The sequence below is a fragment of the Herpailurus yagouaroundi genome, unplaced genomic scaffold, assembly GCF_014898765.1.
Source record: "Herpailurus yagouaroundi ecotype Mexico unplaced genomic scaffold, PumYag 77, whole genome shotgun sequence".
Classification (NCBI taxonomy): Eukaryota; Metazoa; Chordata; class Mammalia; order Carnivora; family Felidae; genus Herpailurus; species Herpailurus yagouaroundi.
Window position 1 is genome coordinate 78,687,733 of NW_024412388.1, and position 20,505 is coordinate 78,708,237.

General features: G+C 38.7%; 1 protein-coding gene across 3 annotated transcripts in view; it reads left to right on the plus strand.

Moving 5' to 3' along the window:
• The first annotated feature begins 305 nt into the window (after positions 1-305).
• The window catches only part of BTBD8 (BTB domain containing 8), a 124,563-nt gene continuing 104,363 nt past the window's right edge, over positions 306-20,505 (plus strand). For 2 of the 3 annotated variants that reach the window (XM_040470972.1, XM_040470969.1), the window contains exons 1-2: positions 306-663; positions 5,865-6,062. In XM_040470972.1, the coding sequence (XP_040326906.1) occupies positions 515-663; positions 5,865-6,062 (347 nt within the window). In that variant the 5' untranslated portion in view covers positions 306-514. The remainder of the gene's footprint in view (positions 664-5,864; positions 6,063-20,505) is intronic. The other variant, XM_040470971.1, reaches the window with a different exon arrangement.

Here is a 20,505-nt window from a genome sequence, read left to right on the forward strand (position 1 = left end):
GCGAGGGAGCGTGACTCGCTACAGGAAAGGTCTCATCGCCCTGTTCTTTCCTGGAAAAAAAAAGCTCTGACATCCCAGGAAGACATAATGTGGAAAAGCGCGCAGGTTCATTTGAACTCAGCTCGCAATGAAACATCCAACAAAATGAATGGCCGGCACCACCCGCAACGCAAAGAGGAAGAGGACAAGGAGTCGCACAGATTGGTTATCCCGGGAGATGGTTTGATCCCTGGGCAATCGGGGCGGGGTGCCCGCCGGCCGAAGTAAACAGAGCTACTACGCCTGCGCACACCCTTCCTGGGTCACGTGCAGGCGCCGGCCTCTGAGAATGCCCTAGAGAGCTGTCCGGCCGCTGTAGGGGACCGTGTGCAAACGGACCAGAGGCGTCAACCTTTCCCTGAGGGGCGGATTCGGGTAGGAGAGGAGCGTTGGGTCGGAAACACCCCTTTCTTCCACAGCCGGGAATTGAGAGCCAGTACTGGGCCTGCGGGGCGCCGCCGTACCTTTGTGGGACATGGCCCGCTGTGGGGAGGGGAGCGCGACGCCCGTGGTACTTCTGAGGTCCCCTGGAGTTTGCAGTAAGGGGTTGCAAAAGAAGGGGCCCTTTGAGCGGCGCCGACTGAAGGCGGTGATATCGGAGCAGCTCAGCCAGGATCTGCTCAGGTAGGAGGAGGCGGGAACCCTGGCTGCCTCAGTTGTTAAGGCATCCATCTCCGCCCCAGTGGCTCCTTCTCTGCCTCTCCATCCCTCCTCTCCTCGTTCTCCTCGCCTCAGGCTTTTGAGGGACGTGTACCAGTCTCCTCGCTACAGAGCCGTTGGCTCGCCCTAAAACACCAGTCCCGAGCACCTCGGAGACTATGTACCAGATACAAAAAGGAAGCCAAAATTATCATCATAGTTACGTGCGGCACCAGTCTATGCCGAAATAACACGAGCAGGCTTAGTTCTTGAAAGACCTATCGCTAAGGTGGTGTTGGATCCAGGTTTCATGGTCCTGAAACGTACCCTTAAAAAACAAACAAACAAAAAAAACCTTAAACAGTTTCAGAAAAATGATAAAATCCGGTATGAAAATGAATATTTATTTAGATTAAGGAAAATAGAACAATTAGTGTAGCCTCGGAGGTCACTTTCTTCAGAGCTCTCTTTAAACAGTTTACCAGAAATGCTTACATCAAAATACTTCCCGATTGCAACCCGGCTTCCACTCTCTGCCTAGAACACTATACAGCTCCCAGCAACTCCCAGCTCCCATAAGGGCCCAAGCAAATGGTGGGTTGTTATGAACCTTAACTCAGGCTTTGGTGAATCCAGGTAATGACATCTCAGTTTATAAAGAAAATGAAGCTTAGGAATGTACCCTAGCCAATTGCCATTTCCAACGAAAGTGATTCCCGAGCTTCAGTGTGCAGCAGAATCACCTGGAGGACTTGTTAAAATTTAGATTTTCTAGGTCCCAGACCCTAGTACTCATTCAGTTGGTCTGGGATAGAGCTTTTGCATTTCTTTTTTTTTCAAACGTTTATTTATTTTTGGGACAGAGAGAGACAGAGCATGAACGGGGGAGGGGCAGAGAGAGAGGGAGACACAGAATCGGAAACAGGCTCCAGGCTCTGGGCCATCAGCCCAGAGCCTGATGCGGGGCTCGAACTCACGGACCACGAGATCGTGACCTGGCTGAAGTCGGACGCTTAACCGACTGCGCCACCCAGGCGCCCCAAGAGCTTTTGCATTTCTAATGAGGTCCCAGGTGATGGTGATGCTGCTGGCCTAGGTTACACTTTAAGAACTACTGAACTAGAGTAAACATAATTACCACTAATAACCAACTGTTGTGCAGCATTCTACATTTTAAAAAGTGCTTTCTGTTGCCCACACTTAAGGCTCCAGCAGCTATAAGCTGAGCTTTCTATAAAGTAAAAGAAAATTCCCTTTTAATTTGGGCCTGTCTGCCAAAGATGCTGCTTTGACTCCACCAGTGGGGGATTAATGTAATTGGTGGAAAAATGAAGTTGTTCCGTTTCTAGGGTGAATTTGTAAGGATGAGGCATTCCTTCCCTTTAGTGGCTTTATTCTCCTGGCTTAAGGTGTCAGGAATTTAAGGAAGATAACATGTCTATATAAAGAAAATGAAATTAAGGTATAGCAAGTGAACAATCTATGCTTATCCTAGGAATAATTAAGGATAGGACCCTGAACTCCCAAGTTCCTGTTACAGGCAAATAAAAACAGATGTAGCAGTTCTTTTGTTTGCTTGTTTAATTCTTTTTTTTTTTAAGTTTATTTATTTTGAGAGAGAGAGTGCGCGTGCGCATGCGAGAGCACAAGTAGGGGAGGGGCAGAGAGGAGAGACAAAATCCAAGCAGGCTCTGTGCCGTCAGCCCTGGATGATGGATTCCAACTCACAAACTGTGAGGTCATAACCTAAGTCAAGAGATCAAGAGTCAGACACTTAACTGATGGTGCCAACCAGGTGCCCTCCCCCCGACTTTTTAAATGAAAAACTTCATATGTACACCCAGCCACCTTAATTGCTGTGCCAAATTCATCTTTTTCAAGCACAGCAATATAATGGATTTATTCGGCAAATATTAATGAAGTATCTAGCACCCACCATGTACCTAGATTTGTACTAGATCCTGAAGAATCAAAGATTAATAAGACATGGCTTTGGTGCTGTGCTTACACTCTAGTAAGAGAGATAATAGCCAAACAAAGGTGATGGGGACTGGGGTCAGTTTGGGGAAGGCTTTTTTTTTTTTTTTTCAACGTTTATTTATTTTTGGGACAGAGAGAGACAGAGCATGAACGGGCGAGGGGCAGAGAGAGAGGGAGACACAGAATCGGAAACAGGCTCCAGGCTCTGAGCCATCAGCCCAGAGCCTGACACGGGGCTCGAACTCACGGACCGTGAGATCGTGACCTGGTTGAAGTCGGACGCTTAACCGACTGCGCCACCCAGGCGCCCCTGGGGAAGGCTTTTTAAGGTGACATTTGAGTGATCTGTTGAGGATCTGTTGTTGTGCAGCAATTTCCTCATCTTCGTTCTCATTTCCCCCTACTTCCTCTTTTTCACAACTAATAAACTCTTCTACACAACTAATAGATGATATTATGATATCATCTATCCATAGATGATTCATAGATTCATCATAGATAAATATGAGTTTGTCTATGTTTTAAGTCATTTGACGCCCCTTCAACTGTAACACAGAGTTAAACTCTTTGCCTCTTATTTATCTGCAGCTTCATTTGTCACTTCTCAGCCCCTCAGTACTCTCTGCTGACCAGTTCGTAACTCCATACTCACACATACCTTAGCAAGGAATGTGGAGCCAAGAACTCTCTGTGACCTTGCCTCGTTCCCCTGACCAACTCTTACTTGATCTTTAAAATGCTTTTTTTTTTTTTTTTTTTTTTTTTGTCCTCTGTAAGGTCTTCTTTCATGTCTGTCTTTGAAAAAAATTGACTGGGGCGCCTGGGTGGCTCAGTCGGTTAAGCGCCCGACTTCAACTCAGGTCATGATTTTGCGGTCTGTGAGTTCGAGCCCCACATCAGGCTCTGTGCCAACAGCTCAGAGCCTGGAGTCTGTTTCAGATTCTGTGTCTCCCTCTCTCTCTGACCCTCACCTGTTCATGCTGTGTCGCTCTCTGTCTCAAAAATAAATAAACGTTAAAAATTTAGAAAAAAATTTATTTGTGTTATTGAATACATCACACTCTCTAGTTTTCAGACCTGTCTTCCCTTCTATTCAATAAAATTCTTGAATGCACATATGATGTTTTAGTCATTATCTGTCCACAGTGCTTGGTACATAGTACATGTTCAGGAAATTTTTAGTGATAATCAGCAGTCCAAAATGCACTAGATAGGTTAATGCATAGTTGGCAGAGAAATGACATAGAAAGAAGCTGGGCCTTGACATGGCTGAAGCTTTGTTCCAACCTGTCCTTCCTGTAGACTTTGCTATTAGATGAGCCAATAAACCCCCTTTAATGGTTAAGCCAGTCCGAGTCAGATAATTCTGTTACTTTTAACACACAATATATACTTGTAACTGATATGGTTTTATTAAAAAAAAAAGCACTATATTTTCATATTAACAATTTTTAAACACATTAAATTTTTTAATTTAACAAATACTTATGAGCATATATTATGAACAAGGCAGGTACCCTAGTGATGGTTATATGGCTACTAGCTGCATTGTTTCCTTATTCACTTGAGGATGAGCGTAGGATGGAGAGAAGGTGGGTGGGAGGAAGGAACAAATTGAGTATTTGTACAATTTTTTTAATTAATGTTTGAGAGACAAATACATTTTCGCCTAACTTTATTATTTTTTTAATTAAAAAATTTTTTTAACGTTTATTCATTTTTGAGAGACAGAGACAGAGTGTGAGTGGGGGGAGGGTCAGAGAGAAAGAGAGAGGGAGACACAGAATCCAAGCAGGCTCCAGGCTCCAAGCTGTCAGCACAGAGCCTGACACGGGGCCGGAACTCAAGAGCCACAAGACCATGACCCGAGCCAAAGTCAGATGCCCAACTGACTGAACCACCCAGGCACCCCTATTTTTGCATAACTTTAAAAACCACTTATGAAAATGATATATTGATGAAAATATTGTCTAAAATGCTTCTGTCTGCTCATTGTTTCCAAGGTTCTGAAAGTTGTGCTCTGAAGCATTTGTTTTGTTTAGGGTAAAATACAACAAAATTCAACAAGCAGATACTGAGCTCTACATACTAAATATACAGTTTTTGCCTTTGGAGAGTTTATTGTCTAGTAGAGAGAAAGACACATACAAATAATGCTGCAATGACAAGTGCTATAATAGAGGTATGCACCAAGTGTGTTGGAATCAGGAAGGAGCCATTAACTTGGTCTTGGAGGAATGTGAGTGTCAATGGTAACATTCGAAGCTTTCACTGTAATGGATATCTATATCCATTACTTGTACCTCCTATAGTGTACTGGTGTGATTGCCAGTTATAGCCTGCAATATGGAAATCCCCTGAGAATACATACCTTGCTGAGCATAATGATACAGTAATAGGAAGTATTAGTATTTAGAGTAGAAATGTATAGTTTTCACAGGGACAAAAGATTATGACAGTATTATGATGCTGATTTCTGTTCTTCCATCACTTGACATGTAATCAGTGGGCTTTACAACAACTATGTCTGTGTGTTAATAAAGGGATTTCAGTGGGTTACCCCAGGAGCCCATTTTAATAATAGGTTAGAGCATGGTTCTATTTCTGTGAGGAAAAAAATGGAAAAGGGCTTAAATGTCACATTCTTGATGGCCAAGCTTGCCTTTTCAGACTTGGTATTTAACAATAGTTGGAACAAAATGTACCAGTTTCTAATCTGGATTGTCTATTGTTATATTTGGTTTGCATGTGTTGTTGACATTTTACTTTCTTTTCTTCTTTTAGTAAGATTTTAAAAAATTGATTCTTTTCAATAGTCAATAACAATACTACTTTGTGTTCTTTTTCTGAAATAAGTCTAAAGTAGGTACATTTTTAAGGAAAATCAACATAAATAGCAGGAGATAAATTTTATTATTACCAGAAAGAATTAAAAAGAAATTTTCTAAAAGTCCTATTGTTTTTGGTATAATTACCTTTGTTTTCACTATAAATTTCAGAAAATTAGATTCAAAGCTAATATTAAATGGTGTTCTTTGGAATGAACTAAGAACAAGCTCCTTTTCATGTTAACCTATTTTTATTGTGTTACTTATCTCTGTAATTTTTAGTTTGAGTTATTTTAAAAAGTTATTTTATAAAAATGCATATGTTATATATTTCTGAGCATCACTAATTAAACTATGGTATCTTTTTATTCATTACAGGCTCCTAATGGAAGAAATCCATACAGATGTTATTTTCTCCATAGGTTATACTTTGTTCAAAGCACACAAAGCAGTCCTTTTAGCAAGGGTTCCTGACTTCTATTTTCATACTGTTGGACAGACATCAGATAATTTAACAAATCATGAGCCTGTTGTTGTAGAGAACTTTGAAACTTCAGAATTTAGAACATTTTTACAGTAAGTGCTTTCTTTATCTTTTTTCCTCTTATATTTAAGTCTAATATATAATTGTTTATCTTTTAAACATATTTCGTATCTGTTTTATAACCTAAGAAAAATCCATTCATTTAAATTCCAAATTATCTTAGTAATTAGTATTAGTAGAGGCTAAATATTAGTATTAGAGTATTAGAGCCTTAGTATTAGAAAAGATTAAGTACTAATTTGAGATCGAGCCTGAAAGAGGAGAAATGGTGTGTTCTCTGGTAATTTAAGTGAGTTACTCCTTGCCAGGGATTTTGGACAGTGTCTCTATTGACATTTTGGGTTGGGTAATTCTCTTGTGGGGGCTGTGCTGTGCAGTTTAGGAGGTTTAGCAGCATCCCTGTCCTCTGGCCCCTGGATGCCAGTAGCACCCTTCCTGAGTTCCCTCTATCCCCAAGTTGTGAGAACCAAAATGCCTGCCAGACATCACTGAATGTCCTCTTGAGGGTGGAATTATCCCCCTATTGAGAACCATTGCTATATATTCTTACAATATATAAATTTATATATATTTATATAACCATTTATATATATGTGTATTTGATTTTTTTTAATGTTTATTTTTGAGAGAGAGAGACAGAGAGAGACAGAGTGTGAGAGGGGGAGGGGCAGAGAGAGAGGGAGACCCAGAATCTGAAGCAGGCTCCAGGCTCTGAGCTGTCAGTGGGGTTTGTACTCATGAACCGTGAAATCATGACCTGAGCCGAACTTGGGTGCTTAACCGACTGAGCCACCCAGGCTCCCCATAACTGTTTATTCTTATGGCTTGTGCATGGTCAAAATTTTTGAAAATAGAATGTCCATTGAACTGATTTGTGATTTTGGGGACTTGTGTTTGCTGAACTTAGAGATTTCATCAGCTAAATAATGGGAGAAATTAGTTTAATCCCCATTCTAATTGAATAGAATTTCATTTTAATGCCTTATTATTTTATGCTCATATGTGTGATTATTTGACATTCATTTTTGCTAAATGTATCCAGGAGAGAAGTATTTTCTAATGTAGTTCCTCAAAATTATATCTTTTAGTCTTCATAACATTTAAATGACATGGACTCTAAGGCTAGAATGCCTCAGTTTAAATTCTCTACTCTGCCATTTGGTAGCTGTGTGCCTCAAACTTAATCCCTCTGTGCCTGGAATTTTCTCAGATGTAAAATGTCTGGGACGTAATAAGCACCATAAAAATTCACTAAGTTTTTTATGTTTTTAAATCTTGAAGTGTTTATTTGTATTTCATTTCAGTTTTTTAAATCCTGCCCTCCCATTTCTTCCCTTTTTCTAATATATGGAAGTTGGGTATTGTTCTAAATGATATTTTAGTGGTTTTCTGTCACACCACCCCTCACATATACTTATTCAGCAGGTGTTTATTGTGCCCGGTTATGGGCAGGGCTCTGTGTAAAGGGCAATGTATGTACTGGTTAGTAGGTTCTTGATTTGAGTGCTTAATGATGACAAGTAAATGTGGAACTAAGTTTAAAGCCAATACTGGCAATGACATCATTGTATTGTACTACAAATTTGTCAATTACCAGTTTTTAAGAATAGCTTTATTGGGATATAATTCATATACCACAGATATAATCCACCTATTTAAAGTGTAAAATTCAGTGGTTTTAGTATTCACACAGAGTTGTACAGCCATATCCATGATTTAGAGTGTTTTCAACATCCCCAAAAGAAACCCCATAGCCATTAGGTATCACTGTCCATTCCCTCACCCTCCTGCCCGAGGCAACACTAATCTACTTTTTGTGTCTGTGGATTTGCCTATTCTGGACTTCTCACAGATGTAGAATCATACAATTTGTGGGGTTTTGTGACTAGATTATTTCACTAACCATGATGTTTTCAAGTTTCAGCTTAGTTGCATGAATCACTACCTCATTTTTTTTAATTGCCAAATAATACTCCATTGTATGCCTATACCATGTTTTGTTTATCCATTTATCAGTTGGTGAATACTTATATTGTTTCTACTTTGGGACTATTATGACTAATGCTGCAGTGAACATTTGTATGCCAATTTGTGTGTGAACCTGTTTTCACTTCTCTTAGGTATATACCTAGGAGTGGAATTATAGGTCATATGGCAACTCTGTTTAACTTTTTGAGGAACTGCTAGATTCTTTTCCTAAAGAGGCCATACTGTTTTACATTGCGACTGGCAATGTGGAGGATTGCAGTTTCTCCACATCCTTGTAACACATGTTATTATCTTCTTTTTTATTATAAACGTCCTAGGGAACATTAAGTGGTACCTCATATTCATTTGTATATCCCTGATGGCTAATGATGTTGGCATATTTCTTGTGTTTGTTTGCCATATTATATGTTCTTTAGAGAACTGTCTATTCATATCCTTTGTCCATTTTTTTCAACGGGTTATTTGTCTATTATTGAATTATAAGCATTCTTTATATATTCTGGCTATTAGGCTCTTATCAGACACATGACTTGCAGACATTTTCTCCCATTGTATTGGTTGTCTTTTTACTTTCTTCATGGTGTCATCTGCAACACAGAAGTTTTGGATTTTGTTTATTTTATTTATTTTTATTTATTTTTTGTTTTGGATTTTAATATAGCCTAGTTTATCTAATTTTTTGTTTGTCACTTGTGCTTTTGGTATGTTATAAATGAGAAACCATTGCCTAATCCAGGGTTACAAAGATTTATTCTTATATTTTCTTCTAAGAATTTTATGGTTTTATGCTTTTAGCTCTTACATTAGGTCTGTGATCCATTTTGAGTTAATTTTTGTGTATAATGTAAAGAAAGGGTCCAAATTCATTCCTTTGTGTGTGGATATCTAGTTCCAGCACCATTTTTAAAGAGACTATTTTTTCCCTAATAGATTGTCTGTGTACTCTCGTTGAAAATCACTTGCCCACTGTTACGGACTGAATTGTTTCCCCTCAAATTCATATATTGAAACCCTAACCACCAAGGTGATGGTGTTTGGAGATTGTGCTTTTGGGAGGTAATTGGATTTAGGTGAGGTCATGAAGGTCCCACCTCAAGACTGTAGTAATGCCCTTAAAAGAAGAGACCCCAGAGAGCTTGTTTTCTCTCTGTACCGTGTGAGAACACAGTAAGAAAGCGACTGACTACAAGCTATGAGGGGAATTCTTACTGGAATCCAACCATGGTGGCTCCCTCATCTTGCATTTCCAGCCACCAGAACTGTGAGAAATAAATTTGTGTTGTTTAAGCCAATCTGGCTCCTAAATCATAATCCATTACCATATTTTGTCATGGTAGCCTGAGCTAATAATACACATGTAAATGTTAGGGTTTATTTCTGGTCTCTTGATTCTATTCTATTGGTCTGTATGTCTGTTCTTTAAAGCAGAACTTTTTTTTTTTTTCAACGTTTATTTATTTTTGGGACAGAGAGAGACAGAGCATGAACGGGCGAGGGGCAGAGAGAGAGGGAGACACAGAATCGGAAACAGGCTCCAGGCTCTGAGCCATCAGCCCAGAGCCCGACGCGGGGCTCGAACTCACGGACCGTGAGATCGTGACCTGGTTGAAGTCGGACGCTTAACCGACTGCACCACCCAGGCGCCCCTGTATGTCTGTTCTTAATGTCAGTTTGACTTTTGTGAGAAATCGAAGTTGGATTTTTGTGTTTTTATGTCCTGGATCCTAAGTGTTTTTTGAGGCTAGTCTTTATTTGCTGACATACATTTTGCCTGTGATCCAAATCATATTGACTTTAGTGTAGAAAATTCTTTTTGGGTAATTAAATTTTAAGTGTATTTGTGTGATTTGGCTTACTTTTTTCTTTTTATGCTCTGACATGCTTGAATGATCTGATTTTTTATTATTTCAGAGTTTCTTATATGAAACTCCTATAAGCATAAATGGAAAATTGCCTAACCTTGACTCACCCTGTGTGTAAGAATAGTATGACATAATTTAAACAGATACTTTAAGTGCAGTTTAAAAAATCATTATCATTTTTTAATATAGATCATAGGCTCATCATTGAGTTCTGACTATTGGTTTTAAAATGTATACTTTTTTGGTTCTATTAAGTGGTATAGTGGTATTGTCATAAGAGCAGGCTCTGTAGTCAAGCCAGGTATACCACTTCTAACTGTGTGAACTTTGACTAATCACTTACTGTTAGTTTCCTCATGTGAAAAATGGACATAACAATATCTACCTCAGAGTGTTATTGTGAGGGTTAAATGAGATGCTTATAAAGCACTTAGCATAGTGGTTTGGCATATAGTAAGCACTGAATATATTTTAATAAGTGTTTATAGTAGTTGGCCCTATGACATGATACATTTCTTGTATGTAAGTTTATTATTTTATTTAAAAAAAAATGCATCCAGCATGGGGCTCAAAATCACAATCCCTAGGTAAAGAATTGCATGCTCTACTGACTGTGCCAGCCAGGCGCCCCTTGAGTGCATGTTTAAATGAGATGCATGGGATCTGTTAAATTTTTATATATCAGAGAAGGGAGGAAACTACATCAATGTTTTCCTGTATTTATTGTCATTGGAAGTGATAGATGAAAAGATTGAGAGACAGCATGGGTAGAGTGGAGGAGGCACCGGACTTGGCAGCAAAGCAGAGATCTGCCTTTGGGCTGTGCATTATCTTATGTTATGATTTCTTTGAGCCTCAGTGTTCTCATATTTAGAACAAGGAGGTTGGAGTAGATGGCTTTGTGCTTCACAGCACTTCGCAGGCCTCTCTATTTTAAGCACTTAATCACATTTTGTTTTGTATTAGGTTAGTCATATATGTCTGTGGTTATGTAAGCTCCTTGAAATTAGATCATCTCATGGATGTGAACATGCTCACTGGTTTTTTGTATAGTATTTTGCACATAGAAAATGCTTGTGATGTACCCCTTCCTTTTTTTTTTTAGCAGATTGCATTGGAATTTCTCTATATTAATTAAAGTGTAAGGAGAGGATTATAATGTAAAATATTGAGATTAGTTTTTTTTAGTAAAACTTCTGAAAAATAATCTTTACAATTTTTACTTATGAAATTCAGTCCTTATTAGTGACTCTATCGCACATTCTTTCTTTTTAGATAAACAATAAAATTTTTGAAGTATTGTTATATTGCTACTCATTGTAGAGTCCTTTGGTATTATGCACTTTAGAGTGGGAAATGCAGCCTTTGAAATATGGTTTTATATACAGTGGCATCATATGTGGTTCAAACAATTGGCAGTGGAACATAGTTCTTGCTTCATGACCTCATGGTTAAAATTCAACTTAGTGTCTTAAAAATCTTTGATTTCCCAAGAAGACTTACCCTGTTATAGTTGTCAGAGTGTATATGTGTTTGTGTGTGTGCATGTGTGTGTGAGGAAAAAAAAGAGGAAAGACCTTTCTTTTTTCACACTTCAACTGTTTATTCCATTGTTTTTTGTTTTTTTTTTTTTAAGAGGCATGACCTTTGAATTTTCAGTTTACCATCAATAACTGGGGGATGCTAAGATAACTTGTCAGTAAGGTAAACACATAGAATAGCACAGAAGAAAAGATTGTATTTCCCCTGCAGCTTTGTCAGGTAGTGGTTATTTTCTCTCTCATATTTCTTATACTAGTAGGGCTGGAAGTGGGTGGGATAGGTGTTTTGTTGTATTACCTATATTTAACTATATTTTCTGTATTATTGATGTTCGGACATCTGCGGCCTCACTGGGGAGAGATTGCTCCTCCCAGGGTTAGGTAATTCCTGTGAGCACACCAAGTAATCCTGAATCCATTTCAACACCTACCTCCTTTATCTGATTCTTATACTCCAAAAGGCAATATTCCTCTGCCCTAATCTTCCCAGGGCAAAGTATCAGAAAACTAAAGGTCACCCTTATAGCCCAGAGCCCCCCATCCTCCCCACCCCCAATTCCGATTATTCAAACTATCTAATATTAAGCTCCTTCAGCTGCTTATCTTATGTCACCCATGCCTTCCCTCAGAAAACAAGAGAAAAGGGTTCTGCATATGCCTTTGCATCTCCCTCCTTCAGCCTGCAGACCAACCCTATTGCTTCTCTATGTGGCCATTCCTGGTTGGGTTGTGTCTCTCTCTGCTTGGGGATTATAAATTACAAACTATTTTTTTTCACTGGCATTCATTTCCTAATCATCTGGCCTCAGCATACCTGAATAAAGCCAATTCCCAGGTGCATTTTAAAACACTTGAATACTTAATTGCTACCTTTATATCTTTCTCTCTCCCATCTTCCTAAACTGCTTTTCTTTGAATCTCATCTTGGCAGTCTATACCACTAGTCGGTCATCTATAGACACCCCCAAGTTAGTCTTCTTCATTTCTTCTTTTTTCTTACTTAAAAAAAATATGTTAATAATTTTTAATTTTAATTCTAGTATATTTAACATACAGTAGTATATAAGTTTCAGGTGTACAATCCAGTGATTCAGCAATTCTATACAATACTCAGTGTTCATCATGATAGGTGTACTCTTAATCCCCTTCACATATTTCACCCATTCCCTCACCCACCTCCCCTCTGCTAACCATCTGTTTGTTCTCTGTAGTTGAATCTGCTTTTTGTTTTTGTTTTTTTTTAATGTTTATTTATTTTTGAGACAGAGAGAGACAGAGCATGAACGGGGAGGGGCAGAGAGAGAGGGAGACACAGAATTGGAAGCAGGCTCCAGGCTCTGAGCCATCAGCCCAGAGCCCGATGCGGGGCTCGAACTCACGGACCGTGAGATCGTGACCTGAGCTGAAGTCGGACGCTTAACCGACTGAGCCACCCAGGCGCCCCAGTTGAATCTGCTTTTTGGTTTGTCTCTGTTTTGTTTTGTTTCTTAATTTCCACATAGGAGTGAAATCATAGTATTTGTCTTTCTCTGGCAGACTTACTTCCCTTAGCATTCTATCTTCTAGATCCATCCATGTCATTGCAGCTGGCAAGATTTCATTCTTTTTTTTATGGCTGAGTAATATTTCATTATATATATATATATATATACACCACATCTTCTTTATCCATTCATTTATTGATGGACACTTGGGTTGCTTCCATAATTTGGCTCTTGTAAATAATGCTACAGTTAACATATGAGTGCATATAATCTTTTCCAGTTAGTGTTTTTGTATTCTTCAGGTAAATACCCAGTAGTGGAATTACTGGATCATTTAGTAATTCTATTTTTAATTTTTTGAGGAACCTCGGTACTATTTTCCACAGTGGCTGTACCAGTTTGTGTTCCTACCAGTAATGCACGAGGGTTCCTTTTTCTCTATATCCTCGCCAACACTTGTTTCTTGTGTTTTTGATTATAGCCATCTGACAGTTGTGAGGTGATAGCTAATTAATGGTTTTGATTTGCATTTCCCTGATGATGAGTGCAGTTGACTATATTTTCATATGTTGGTCATCAGTCTTCTTTGGAAAAATGTCTACTCAGTTCCTCTGCCCATTTTTTGGTTTTAATTTTTTTTTATGTTTATTTTTGAGAGAGAGGGAGGGACAGAGCGTGAGCAGGGGAGGGGCAGAGAGAGAGGGAAACATAGAATCTGAAGCAGGCTCCAGGCTCCGAGCTGTCAGCACAGAGTCTGACATGGGACTCGAACTCACGAACTGCAAGGTCATGACCTGAGCTGAAGTTAGACGGTCAGCAGACTGAGCCACCCAGGCGCCCCTCCTCTGCCAATTTTTTAATGGGATTATTTGTTTTTTTGGTGTTGAGTTTGTGTATACAGACACATATACATACATATACATAGTTATACATATATACATATGTATATATGCACTTTTTTTTTTTTTGAGAGAGAGTGCACAAATAGGGGAGGGGGCAGAGGGAGAGAAACAATTCTTAGCAGGCTCCACACTTGGTGCAGACCCTCATGCAGGGCTTGATTCCGTGACCCTGGGATCACAACCTGAGCTGAAATCAAGAATTGGACATTCAGTTGAGCCACCCATGTGCCCCAATGAGCATGGAATATATTTCCATTTCATTGTGTTATCTTCAGTTTCTTTCATCGACGTTTTATAGTTTTTAGTGTATAGGTCTTTCACCTCCTTGGATAAGTTTATTCCTAGGTATTTTATTATTTTGGGTACAATTGTAAATTGGATTGTTTTCTTAATTTCTCTTTCTGCTGCTTCATTATTAGTGTATAGAAATGCAACAGATTTCTGTACATTGATTTTGTATCCTGCTACTTTACTGAATTCATTTATTAGTAGTTTTTTGGTGGAGCCTTTCGGGTTTTCTATATAGAGTATCATGTCATCTGCAAATATTGAAAGTTTGACTTCTTCCTTGCCAATTTGGATACCTTTTCTTTTTGTTGTCTGATAGCTGAGGCTAGGACTTCCAGAACTATGTTAAGTAGCAGTGGTGAGAATGTATATCCCTGTCTTGTTCCTGACCATAGAGGAAAAGCTCTCAGTTTTTTCCCATTGAGGTTGATATTAGTTGTGGATTTTTCATATATGGCCTTTATTATGTTGAGGTAATGTTCCCTCAGTTCCTACTTTGTTGAGGGTTTTTATTGTGAATGGATGTTGTATTTTATTTTTTAAAAAAAAATTTTTTTTTTCAACGTTTTATTTATTTTTGGGACAGAGAGAGACAGAGCATGAACAGGGGAGGGGCAGAGAGAGAGGGAGACACAGAATCGGAAACAGGCTCCAGGCTCTGAGCCATCAGCCCAGAGCCCGACACGGGGCTCGAACTCACGGACCGCGAGATCGTGACCTGGCTGAAGTCGGACGCTTAACCGACTGCGCCACCCAGGCGCCCCTGTTGTATTTTTTTAAATGCTTTTTCTGCATCTATTCAAATGATCAAATGTTGTTTATTTTTTCTCATGATGATGTGATGTATCATGTTGATTGAGTTGCAAGAATAAATCCCTCTTGATCATGATGAATAATTTTTTAATGCATTGTTGAATTTGGTTTGCTAATATTTTGTTAAACTTTTGCATCTATATTAATCATATTGACCTATAGTTTTTCTTTTCTTGTGTCTTTATCTGGTTTTTGTATCAGGGTAATGTTAGCCTCATAGAATGAATTTGGAAGTTTTCCTTTCTCTTCTGTTTTTTGGAAATGTTTGAGAAGAACAGGTATTAACTGTTCTTTAAGTGTTTGGTAGAATTCCCCTGTAAAGCCGTCTGATCCTGGACTTTTGTTTGTGGGGGGTTTTTTGATTACTGGTTTAATTTCATAGTTGGTAATTGGTCTGTTCAAATTTTTGGAGTCACCTGATTCAGTTTTGGGTGGTTGTATGTTTCTAGGAATTTATCCATTTCTTCTAGATTGTTCAGTTTGTTGGCATATAATTTTTCATAATATTCTCTTAAAAGGTTGTTTGTATTTCATTGGCGTTGGTTGTTATTACTCCTCTTTCATTTGTGATTTTGAGTTCTCTCTCTTTTTATGAATCTGGCTAGAGGTACCACTTTTGTTGATCTTTTCAGAGAACCAGCTCCAGGTTCCATTGATATATTCTATTGTTTGTTTTTGTTCCTATGTCATTTTTTCTGCTCTGATCTTTACTATTTTCTTCTACTGTTTCTGAGTTCTGTTTCTTCTTTTTCTAGCTCCTTTTAGGTAGAAGGTTAGGTTGTTTATTTGAGATTTCTTGCTTCTTGACTGTAGGCCTAAATTGCTATAAAGTTGCCTCTTAGGGCATTTTTGCTGCATCCCAAAGATTTTGGACCATCATGTTTTCATTTGACTTCATTTTATTTCCTCTTTGGTTTCCGATTAACCCATTCAATTGTTTAGTAGTATGTTATTTAATGTCCGTATATTTGTGTTCTTTCCACATTTTTTCTTATGGTTGATGGTTAGTTTTATAGCATTGTGATTGGAAAAGATACTTGGTGTGACTTTGATCTTTTTGAATTTGTTGAGGCTTATTTTGTGACCTAATATATGATCTGTTCTGGAGAATGTTCCATTAGCATTTGAAAAGAGTGTGTATTCTGCTGTTTTAGGATGCAGTGTTCTGAGTATATCTGTTAGATCCATCTGGTCCAATGTGTCATTCAAAGCTACTGTTCCTATGTTGATTGTGTTTGGATGATCAGCCCATTGATGTAAGTGGGGGATTCAAGTCGCCTACTTTTATTATATTACCATGGATTACTTCCTTTATGTTTGTTATTAACTGTGTTATGTATTTGGGTGCATAAATATGTACAATTATTATATCTTGTTGGATTGTTCCCTTTGTGATTATATAGTGTTTTTCTTTGTCTCTTGTTACAGTCTTTGTTTTAATGTTTATTTTGTCCATGGTAAGTATTATGCTCCTGGCATTCTTTTCACTTCCATTTGCATGATAAATGCTTTTCCATCCCTTCACTTTCAATCTGCATGTGTCTTTAGGTCTGAAATGAGCCTCTCGTAGACAGCACATAGATGGGTCCTGCTTTTTTAAAAACTTGTTTTTAATTTGAGAGAGAGAGAGAGAAGAGAGCATGAGCAAGGGAGAGGGACAAAGGGGCAGAGAGAGAATCCCAAACAGGTTCCATACTCATCATGGAGCCCAATGTGGAGCTCGATCCTATGACCCTGAGATCATGACCTGAGCCAAAATCAAATCAGATACTTAACCACCTGGTCACCCAGGTGCCCTGGGTCTTGCTTTTTTTTTTTTTTTTTTTTTTTATTTCCATCACCCTATGTCTTTTGATTGGAGTATTAGTCCATTTACATTCAAAGTAATTATTGATAAGCATGGACTTATTGCCATTTTGTTGCTTGTTATGGCTGTTTTTGTAGTTCTTTATGTTTCTTTCTTACTCTCCTCTCATGGTTTGCTGGCTTTCTTTAGTGATATACTTGGATTCCTTTCTCTTTATTTTTTGCATATCTATTACTGGTTTTTGATTTATGTTTACCATGAGGTTTATATATGGCATCTTACACATATAGCAGTTCACACCCATTGCATCCTTTTCACACCCATGGCATCCCTCCCTCCCAAGGACAGTCCCAAGAGCTGTTTGCCTCCTGACAGCATCTCTACCCTTCCTACCCTTTTTGATGTGGCCTCTTCTCTACATTTAGCTGTGGAGAGTCTGTCCTGCCAGTCTTGAGTTTGTTTCCCGGGTTATTTCCACTGATGTGGGTGTTATTTAGGTATATCATGGGAGAAGGTGAGTTTAGGATCCTCCTACTCCACCATCTTTCCCAGAAGTCAGTCCTCCTCATTTCTCAAAGAAATTCTTGTCAATTTCTCTGGTAATGTAATTCTTGGTTATTATAGTTGTCACACAGGTATTGTTTCCAGTATGTGCCTCTTGATTCTTTTAATTCTTGTCTTCCAATAATCCTGTCCTCTATATGACCTCACTACCATGTCAAATCCTAAGTCGTATTGTTACCAATAACGGCAACCCTTCGTAATCTTGATTCCAAGCATCTCAACCTCTGACTTCTACCTATCTTTCTAGCTTACTCCTTTAAAACTCCCAACTCTAATGATGTATGGCTTCATCAGGGCCTGCAATGACTTTTGCCACACTTCTATTGTCTCTTATCTTCTCATGTCCTCAGTTCTATCCTTACTTAGCTTAAATTTCTTTGTCATTATATCACTTCCTTTACATATAGCCTCTCTTCCCTTGTCCCCTCTGAATTTGTCTTATTTGAAAGTCAAAACCCCAAACCTTAAATCAGGCTTTTTGACTTTTCCACTCCTGCATCCACACACTTGAATGGCTGGAGAAAAACACATGCTAATTGGTCTCACTTTTTTTTTTTTTATATATGTAATTTATTGTCAAATTGGGTTCCATACAACAACCAGTGCTCATCCCAACATGTGCCTTCCTCAATTCCCATCACCCACTTTCCCCTCTCTCCCACCACCCCCCCCCCAATCAACCCTCAGTTTGTTCTCAGTATTTAAGGGTCTCTTATGGTTTGCCTCCTTCCCGCTCTGTAACTTTTTCCCCCCCTCCGCCTCCCCCCTGGTCTTTTGTTGAGTTTCTCAGGATCCACGTATGAGTGAAAACATACGGTATCTGTCTTTCTCTGCCTGACTTATTTCACTTAGCATAACACTCTCCAGTTCCATCCACGTTGCTACAAATGGCCAGATTTCATTCTTTCTCATTGCCAAGTAGTACTCCATTGTATATATAAACCACATCTTCTTTATCCATTCATCAGTTGATGGACATTTAGGCTCTTTCCATAATTTGGCTATTGTTGAAAGTGCTGCTGTAAACATTGGGGTACAAGTGCCCCTATGCATCAGTACTTCTGTATCCCTTGGGTAAATTCCTAGCAGTGGTATTGCTGGGTCATAGGGTAGGTCTATTTTTAATTTTTTGAGGAACCTCCACACTGTTTTCCAGAGCGGCTGCACGAGTTTGCATTCCCACCAACACTGCAAGAGGGTTCCCATTTCTCCACATCCTCTCCAGCATCTATAGGCTCCTGATTTGTTCATTTTAGCCAATCTGACCAGCGTGAGGTAGTATCTCAGTGTGGTTTTGATTTGTATTTCCCTGATGAGGAGTGACATTGAGCATCTTTTCATGTGCCTGTTGGCCATCTGGATGTCTTCTTTAGAAGAAAAGTGCCTATTCATGTCTTCTGCCCATTTCTGCACTGGATTATTTGTTTTTCGGGTGTGGAGTTTGGTGAGTTCTTTATAGATTTTGGATACTAGCCCTTTGTCCAATATGTCATTTGCAAATATCTTTTTCCATGCCATCAGTTGCCTTTTAGTTTTGTTGATTGTTTCCTTTGCAGTGCAGAAGCTTTTTATCTTCATGAGGTCCCAATAGTTCATTTTTGCTTTTAATTCCCTTGCCTTTGGAGATGTGTCAAGTAAGAAATTGCTGCAGTTGAGGTCAGAGAGGTTTTTTCCTGCTTTCTCCTCTAGGGTGGTGATGGTTTCCTGTCTCACATTCAGGTCCTTTATCCATTTTGAGTTTATTTTTGTGAATGGTGTAAGAAAGTGGTCTAGTTTCATTCTTCTGCATGTTGCTGTCCAATTCTCCCAGCACCATTTGTTAAAGAGACTGTCTTTTTTCCATTGGGTATTCTTTCCTGCTTTGTCAAAGATTAGTTGGCCATATATTTGTGGGTCCAATTCTGGAGTCTCTATTGTATTCCATTGGTCTATGTGTCTGTTTTTGTGCCAATACCATGCTGTCTTGATGATTACAGCTTTGTACTAGAGGCTAAAGTCTGGGATTGTGGTGCCTCCCGCTTTGGTTTTCTTCTTCAATATTACTTTGGCTATGGTCTCACTTTAAATCAATGCCTTAAGTAGGCACTTAGTGCTGTCAGTCAGTCATATGCATGTAGTCATACTTTATTTCCCTAGTCCCATTTGCTCTCCTCCTTTCCTAGATTATTTCACACCGCCTTTTTTTTTAACCTTCAGTTGCTCTTCCCCCGTCTTCCTTCTCACTTGATGAGCTTTCTTTCTATTTCACTAAGAAAATCAAAGCAGTTAGAAGAGAACTTTCACGAACTTTTCCCACATCTATTCATTTAGTTGCATTTGTACCATATATTTTGTCTTCTCTCCTGTTACTATTGAGGAACTTTGAGTGCTTCTATAACCATTCCTTCCACTCGTCTACCAGATCTCACCATATTTCTTTCCACCTATTGAGGGACATTTCTCCAGCAATTTCACTTTCCCAAAAAGAGTTCCTTTTCTCTTGCATCTTCTCATTGGTATATAAACATGATATTTTATCCCCACCTTAAAAATAACAGAAGCCTTTCTTGACCTCATTTCCTTTCCAACTAATACTTTACCAGTGAGTACTCTAATGCTCTTTTCCCTTTTATATTAAAGCTCAAGAGTTACTTACTACACTGCTCCAATTCCTCTCCTATTCTCAGTCTTTTAAAAAATTGAACTATAATTCACACACCTTAAAATTCACTCTTTTAAACTGTGTAAATTCAGTGGTTTTAGTATATTTACAGTGTTTTGCCACTATCACGTCTCCAATTCCAGAATATTTTCACCATCCTAAAACGAAATTCCATGCCCCCGGCAATCATGTCTCACTCTCTTTTCTCCCAGTTCCTAGCAACCAATAATATACTTTCTGCCTTTATGGTTTTGCCTATTCTGGGCATTTCATATAAATGGAATCATATAGTACACATCCCTTTATGTCTGGCTTTTTAAACTTGGTGTGATGTTTTCAAGGTTCATTGATGTGGTGTTTATCAGTACTTCATTGGTTTTCATGGCTGAATATTTCATTGTATGATGGATAAAGGATCATCCAGATCATCCTCAGGTTTGATGATTTCCTAGGAGGGCTCCTAGGACTCAGCACATAGTCATATTCTAGGCTATGATTTATTACAAAAGAAATAAAGAGAAAAGGCACATGATGTGAAGTCCATGGGAAACGAGGTACAAGCTTCCAAGAGTCTTCTTCCAGTG